At 38.5% G+C, this 7,344-nt stretch overlaps 2 protein-coding genes and 1 long non-coding RNA gene across 3 annotated transcripts in view; all 3 read left to right on the forward strand.

Annotated features, from left to right (window-relative positions):
• The window catches only part of LOC116701840 (CMRF35-like molecule 5), a 13,915-nt gene extending 12,325 nt beyond the window's left edge, over window positions 1–1,590 (forward strand). The window contains exons 4-5 of the mRNA XM_032535849.1: window positions 24–182; window positions 1,427–1,590. Of these exons, the coding sequence (XP_032391740.1) occupies window positions 24–182; window positions 1,427–1,590 (323 nt within the window). The remainder of the gene's footprint in view (window positions 1–23; window positions 183–1,426) is intronic.
• Window positions 1,591–2,858: 1,268 nt separating this feature from the next.
• Window positions 2,859–4,844, forward strand: LOC116695272 (uncharacterized). The gene is made up of 4 exons (XR_004333407.1): window positions 2,859–2,977; window positions 3,132–3,234; window positions 3,343–3,413; window positions 4,598–4,844. It is a non-coding gene; the product is annotated as an uncharacterized LOC116695272 (long non-coding RNA).
• A 605-nt stretch (window positions 4,845–5,449) lies between these two features.
• tekt4 (tektin 4) overlaps window positions 5,450–7,344 on the forward strand; it is a 3,921-nt gene continuing 2,026 nt past the window's right edge. Inside the window, exons 1-3 of the mRNA XM_032525412.1 lie at window positions 5,450–6,387; window positions 6,972–7,042; window positions 7,172–7,315. Coding sequence (XP_032381303.1) covers window positions 5,860–6,387; window positions 6,972–7,042; window positions 7,172–7,315 — 743 coding nt within the window. The 5' untranslated portion in view covers window positions 5,450–5,859. The remainder of the gene's footprint in view (window positions 6,388–6,971; window positions 7,043–7,171; window positions 7,316–7,344) is intronic.

Genomic DNA, 7,344 nt, shown 5'->3' on the forward strand with positions numbered 1-7,344 from the left:
TGTTCTTATTACGACGACAGAAGCAAAGAAGAACAGATACTCCATCCATGATGACAAATGGAAACGAGTCTTCACAGTGACCATCTCTGATTTAAGTCGTATGGATGCTGGGAAATACTGGTGTGGGGTTACCATAATTGGAAAGGATATCTACACTGAAGTATTGCTGGAAGTACGACAAGGTACGTACATAAATAAATAAGCCTCATTGCTAAGTTTCCACATTGACAAGTAAGATTCATTATTTCATTATTTAACTAGACCTTATTGTTGTTTAGTTGCTAAGGGTTGTCACCATAATGTGTTATGGGTATAGAACAAACACTTGGACACATTTTTAGTGGTGGACTGTACCAAATTACAATTACAATGTACAGAAGTAGAATTTTCAAGGTACTTATACTTGAATGTTTCCATTTTCTCCTACTTTACTCTTTAACTCTTAATTTCACTTCCGAGGCAAATATATTACTTTTTCTCAACTGAATTTATCTGACAAAATTAGTGACTCTGCAGATTTATTCAAAACATAAGACATCCTATAAAATTGATTCAGGGTTTTAATAATTTTGAGTAAACACAATATTTGTAATAGCTCCATATTAAACAACTATGCTGCTTACACATAAATGAGAGGGGTAGTTCTGCCTGCACATTGAACGCTTTAACTGTTGACGCTTTCACAACAGTTAGAGAATAATACTTCTCCATTTTACTTCAGTAAATGTTTTAAAGCCAATACTTTTACGTTGTGACATTGCTTATTTGACTCAAGTAAAGAATCACAATTATCATACCTGTCCTTCTAACAGTCTGTGATGTTGTTTATTGTACTGACAGACCGTTGTTGTGATCATTCCACCAAAGTCCAAACTTATGAGGAGAGTTCAGTGTCCTTCAGTTTCCGTATGAGTCCTAAGTACCAAAGAAGCCTGAAGTACTCTGCAGGGACCCAGAGATCCACATGTCTGCAGCACGCACTAATCCCTCTGCCAACAAACAAAAGGGACATTTCACACTTACAGAGGACCGGGCATCAGGAAATCACAGTGACCATTACCAGTTTGACCCAAAATAATTCTGGGTCGTACCTTTGTGGTGTCCATGGAAACACTGGCCGGATGTTTTCTCTCTGCTTATGAGCTAGAGTCAAAGGTAAAACTCTACCTCATCATATTTTAGTAACTGTTATTTTTCACAGAATGTATTGGCCAGAAAACAACTACTGGAAAAAAATACTGAGAAAAAATTACAACAAGTTTTTTATAAACAGATCTTTGATTTGACACTTGCATGATTTGTCAAAATAATCAAAAGTTAAAAAATGGAATCATGTGATCAATTTCTATTCTGAGCTGAAGACAGCTGCAATGTTGGCTGATCTTTCTATTTGACAGAGTGGTGCTGTGTGATGTCACCAACTGAGCGGCATTCTGGGACAACCGTAACTATGCAGTGTCCCTATCCACCACACACAGGGAACACAGGAAGTTCCTCTGTAAGGGAGACCACCGCAAAAACTGTGACGACATGACACAGTCAAGCAGGTTCATGCTGCAGATGATGTTGCATCCAGCTCTTTCTCAGTGACGACCACAGAGCTGAAAGCAGGGGATGCTGGGACATACTGGTGTGGTTCAGACTCACAGTGGAGTATTGGCAATACACCAAGATTCAACTGTCACAGGTAAGATATTGAAGTTAGTTCAGGTTGCGTCATGACACCATGGAATAATGGATTTAATCCCTCCTCTTCCTTCTTGATTGCTGAAACTAGGGACTGTGAAATAATAGCAAACGTATAGCTTTTAGCCTTATATCCATCAGAAAGGGTACATTTTAATTTACTTTTATTTTAATTTGTTTATTAATCCCCATTGGGAAATTACAATTTACAATTTACACTCTAAACAGTGTTTTAATCATAGTTTGATGACTAAAGCCTGATTTGCAGAGTGTGAGTTCGTAGGTGTAATCTTTACCACCATGTCAGCATGCCAATGTTCCAACTAGCACTTAACATAAAATATGCTGCTTATAAGTTTTAACCGTTATTTGGTCATACCATGGAGGAAAATTGGACCTAATAATAGCCTGGATGAAAAGTCCGGAGTTTGCATTATTGAATTTTCATTCTATGGGGAGCATCAATCTCTATAAAGGACAGTTGTTGAGACAACCTCAAGGTGGGGAAGTTTCAGAAAAACAAACTTTAACTTCACACTTTTTCACGTTCTTTGCCGACAAGATATGGCTTACACAAACGCTTCTCTTTGAACTAAAGTGTGGTATGTAGTGAATGGTTTGCACACTGTGTTTAATATAATGTTGTTTACCACGAAGTTTAGCATCTTAGCATGGTGACATTTGCTAATTAGCAGCTAACCATGAATACACTGAGGGACTCTGGAATGGAATTTACTAGCTGCAGCTGTCTGGAAATATTGAAAATTGGACTTAATGATGAAGCTTGACGAAAAGCCAGGAGATAACATTATTATATACTGTACATAAATTGTTTCTCCGGGGTTCATCACTGTCTATAAAAAAATGCATAGTGATCCATCCACAGTTGTTGAGACAAACTCAAAGTGGGCTAGAGGAAAAGTCAGGGAGATTACAAAATCATTAGATACATCATCTGAGAACCATGAATGTCTTTATAGTATTTGTTTGTGCCCATGCAGTCATTTTTCATCCTCTGAAAATGAATATATGTACCAATTTCATGTCAATTCCTTTTGTTGAGATATTTCAGTCTGGACCAAGTAGGTGGACTGACCAACTGACTGACAAACATTGCTATCCCCAGAGCCCCACTGCTACTAAAGTAAGAATATTTCCTAAGTGTTCTAAGAAACTTCTCTAACAGACTTTCAGCAGCCCAGCACTGTGATGTCTATCAACGTGGTTCCTACCTTCACTGTGGTGGAACCTGTCAGATCACAAACAACACCTATCCTGAAAGAGATCAAAGGTGGTGTGTGTGTGTGTGTGTGGTGTGTGTGTGTGTGTGTGTTGTCTGTTGTGTGGTGTGTGTGGTGTGGGGGGGGTGGTGTGGGGGGGTGTGGTGTGTGGTGGGTGTTTTCAGGAAGTGTCTAGTTTTACTCGGTTCTGTTTTTTCCCCCCAGATGCAGCAATTTTTTACTCTGTGGTTTTATTGTGCCCGCTGTGCTGCTCATACTGATTCTGCCCTGGTCACAGTTTATAAATACAAATGTTACAAAGTGCGAGGTATGTTTCAACAAATGCATGCACAGAACCATGCACACACAGTGTAAAACATACACATATCCATGCAAACAAATTGTTAAACCAGTTCTTATGCTGTGTGTTTTCAAGGAGCTGGAGGCAAGATGAACAGAGACAATACCAAGACAGCAGAACCAGAGGAAGTGGTGTGTGTGGCAGATGTAAGAAAACTAAAATACAAAGCCTGGCTAACAGACAAAAAAGGCTGCAATGTTCATTATGGTCCACGTTAGAAAACATGTGGGGCATAACAAGTTGTGATTTTACTATTAGTGGGGCTCAATATATAAAGTTAGTTTTTAGGGTGGCACTACTGAATGACACTTCTGTTAATTATGCAAAGTTAGCATTGTTTGAGATGTTTGTGTAACCAAGCAAACAATGTCTTTGTTATAGCAATTTCACATTAACCTAGACAACATAATATATTCTAAACATGTCATAGCAGGCCTAAAAACATAGTATTACATTAAACTTTCATAAGTGGTGTTTTTTTTTTTACATGGATTGTCATGAGACCATTATGTGTCAGCAAGATTTTCCTTGTCCTCAATTAAAGTGAAACCACTGGGACTTGTCAATAAGATGTCATAAAAGAGAAAAGACTAGTTTGACGACAGTGAATACAGTACAGAGGTGATTTAGGAGTACCGTACTTGTTGCTAACCGCTAAATTTAGTTAGCTAAGAGTCAGAGACAGAGCTCCTAAATCACCTCGGTTGTCAAACTGATTTTATAACTTTTTGAAGTCCGAATTGTTTAACTTTACTTGAGGTCAAAGAAAATATTCATGAAGCAATTGTAATAGTCTCATGAAGTACAATGTAAAAACCCACCACTTATGACAGTATAAATACATATACAGTATATATTTATACTGTCATAAGTATAAATTTACACTATATATTATGTTATAACTTAATGTCAAGTCAGACAAGTTCAGAACACAAACAGCTCAAACAATGCTAACTTAGAATTAAAGGCGTCATAATTTATGGAATGCCACAACAGTCATAAAATTAATAAAGACTCCTTCATGTTCATGTTATCGCATTTATGTCAAAGTGTGCACAAGACTCCCACTCTGGTGACATGACCGTGGTGCTAGATTAAGGTTGGGGGTTCACCAAAATTATTTGTAATTATTTTTCTTGGCCAATGAATAGTCACACCAAATTTCACAGCAATCTGACCTGTAAATGTAAAGATGTCTTGCTCTCGAGCAAAGTATTAAGCCAATTAAATGACCAACAATCTGATTATTTGGCCATTTTCATGTTTACAATTATAGGAATTCTCATCTGAGTAACATTGCCTTTGTTTATTTTTGTCGATTCTTTTTTAGATTTATGAAATCGAAGAGGTAACACGGCCAAATCAGCGGACCTCCAAACCGCAGAGCAGCTGTCAATACCATGATGAGGAACAAAATTCTGTGTACCAAAACTTCACCGCAACAGATGATATCTACTGTAATCAAATTTAAAGGCAATAGGAGATGAACAGCATCCACATCTGTGATCAAACCTTGCATTTTCGGGCCACATCTGTACATAAATTATCCTTTTGTATCTCAATTAACAGTTATCCAGCACATATTCACGTACCGCAATGGTCCAACCATTTAATTGTCTTACTGAAAACTACAGTGAAATAATTACATATACAGATTTGTTTAATAATCACCATCATATACCATATTTTAAGTACTTCTATTAATTGTTTTTACTTTGATTTTACACTATTGCTTTTACCTTTGCACTGATTATGATTGCTCACTGTTAATAGCACTGTTTCACACCTGCACTCCTTATAAGAAATTGTGGATACACATTTCACTTAAATACCCCAAATGTGAGTTATCGTCATGTATGTACCTTTACTATAAGTGAATAAATAAACAAAACAAAGAAAAGCCATTCTATGTTTAAACGACTCATCACATTACAACATTTGAAAGTTAAAAAACAAATTATATTTATTTAAGCCCCATTTTTTTTGGATTGTTCTTTGTTCTGTGGGAGAACATTCAAACTCCACTCAGAAAGGCCCTGGCCGGCAGGTTTGAACCCAGAACCTTCTTGCTGTGAGGTGACATATAACAGATAAACTATTGTTCCCAAAATAGAGAGCCACATTTACTTAAATCAACCATATAGTCTGGCTTTCACACATGAATCAATGATCTCATTTAGCTAAAACCTTGATGGTTTGAGAGATTTCAACATGTTTTCAAGATTCAATAATGTATTTCAATATCAACCGCGCTTGCAAGTTGATTTGAAATTTGTTGTGGTATAACAACAAAACATAAAATGACATAGTACACCCATAAAAGAGTGTCCTCAAAACACTGTCACAATTACAATATAGTTCCAATACAATAATAATGAAACTGTGTTTTTTGTACACTGTGTTTGTTACACTAAATCAATGACTGAAATTGCCATTTAATCCCTATCATCTTTGATAACTAGTCACTTGAGCCAAAAGCTGCTCCTCCCAGCATGAGTAACCAGGCAACACTAAACAAACACAGCTCGGTTTGCTTCAGGACTGTGGAAACTGTGCATAGCCTACCTGTAGTTTAATTTAACGGTCAAAAAAATGAGCTCTGAGGTTTTAGTGTCAAGACCCCACTATGACAGCAGAGCAGTGGCTCAGGGTGTTTCGGTGAGAGACCCTCATGTAGAGCCGGATGTGCCGCAGCCGTCCTCGGGCTCAGCCACAGCGGGGTACCGCTCCGCTAAATACTCTCCGGCTGAATGGTTCTCAAACTACCGCACCGTGCTTCAGCAGGCCGGTACCGACCGCAACGAAGCCCAGGGCATCCTGCGAGAGTCCAAAACTCTGCACCAGGACACCGAGGCTGCCACTTTTAAGACCCAAGCCGTGGGAACACGTCTTCTGGGAGAGAGACTACAAGAGACCCACTTCTGGAAGTCTGAGCTGAAGCAGCACGTTGACAAGCTGCTGGCCGAGACAGAGTCTCTGCTGGCGCTGAAAACGAGGCTGGAGAAGGCGCTGGACGCCACCGAGACTCCGTTTGCCATCGCCACTGATAATCTCAACTGCAGGTCTAGGAGACCTGGAGCAGACCTGGTCCGAGACACTGTGGAGGAGGAACTGGTGAAGGTAGCCTAACCATATGCTTTATTATAAAGTTTATGAAGTTGTGTGCGAGACAGGACATATCTAAGGATTTCAGAAGAAGGCCACATAAAATAACAGTTAGCTATAATTAATAGGACAAATGTAGAATACAGCAAGTATATACCACAATAAATGAAATTAATAGACCTACTTGTTCGTAGTGACATTAACAATAGTATGTGGTGAACATTAGTTAACAATATTGACACATTGTTACTCATTAATGGGATACTTTGAGAATGGACGCTTGTTATTGGGAGACAATAAACATCAAATAGTTGGCAAAAGGCCAACTATTTGAATACTCCTAAAATGTCAGAATTTGCTGCTTTTCTTTTTCCTAAATTATATTAAATATGTATACATAGACAGGTACATGTATATAATTAGCTTTTGGACTAATCCCCAAAAATAATCTGTAGATCCCAATGATATAACTCAGTTGCTGTGCTCTCGCTATTTTGACTATCAAGTGTCTAGTAGTGAACTAGGTGTAACAATAAAACATCACCAGAAGAGGGCTCACTGTTACACACACTAACAAGAAGTGTGACTGTATTTTACAGGAAGTGGACTTGATCAAGAGCATCCAGGCTCTTCTGAAGAGAACTATAGCTCAGGTTGTCACTCAGATCAAGTGAGTGTCAGAGCCTGTTTCCTGAAGGTTAAGCAACCTGTCGTGCAAACCTACATAATGTCTTCTTTTTTGAAGCTCTAACAAAGAACTAAATTATCATCCTTCGGTTTGTGTCTTTGTGTGTGTCAGGATGAACAGAGAGGCCAAACAGACGTTGGAGTTAGACTGGTCTGATAAGTACCAGGCCTACAACTTAGATGACCACAGTGGAAGATACAGTAACATGAGCCCAGATACGCAGCACCACCCAAGCTCAGCCAAACTGCAGGATCAGTGAGTGTGTGTGTGTGTGTGTGTGTGTG

This window comes from Etheostoma spectabile, chromosome 2, assembly GCF_008692095.1.
Source record: "Etheostoma spectabile isolate EspeVRDwgs_2016 chromosome 2, UIUC_Espe_1.0, whole genome shotgun sequence".
Taxonomy (NCBI): Eukaryota; Metazoa; Chordata; class Actinopteri; order Perciformes; family Percidae; genus Etheostoma; species Etheostoma spectabile.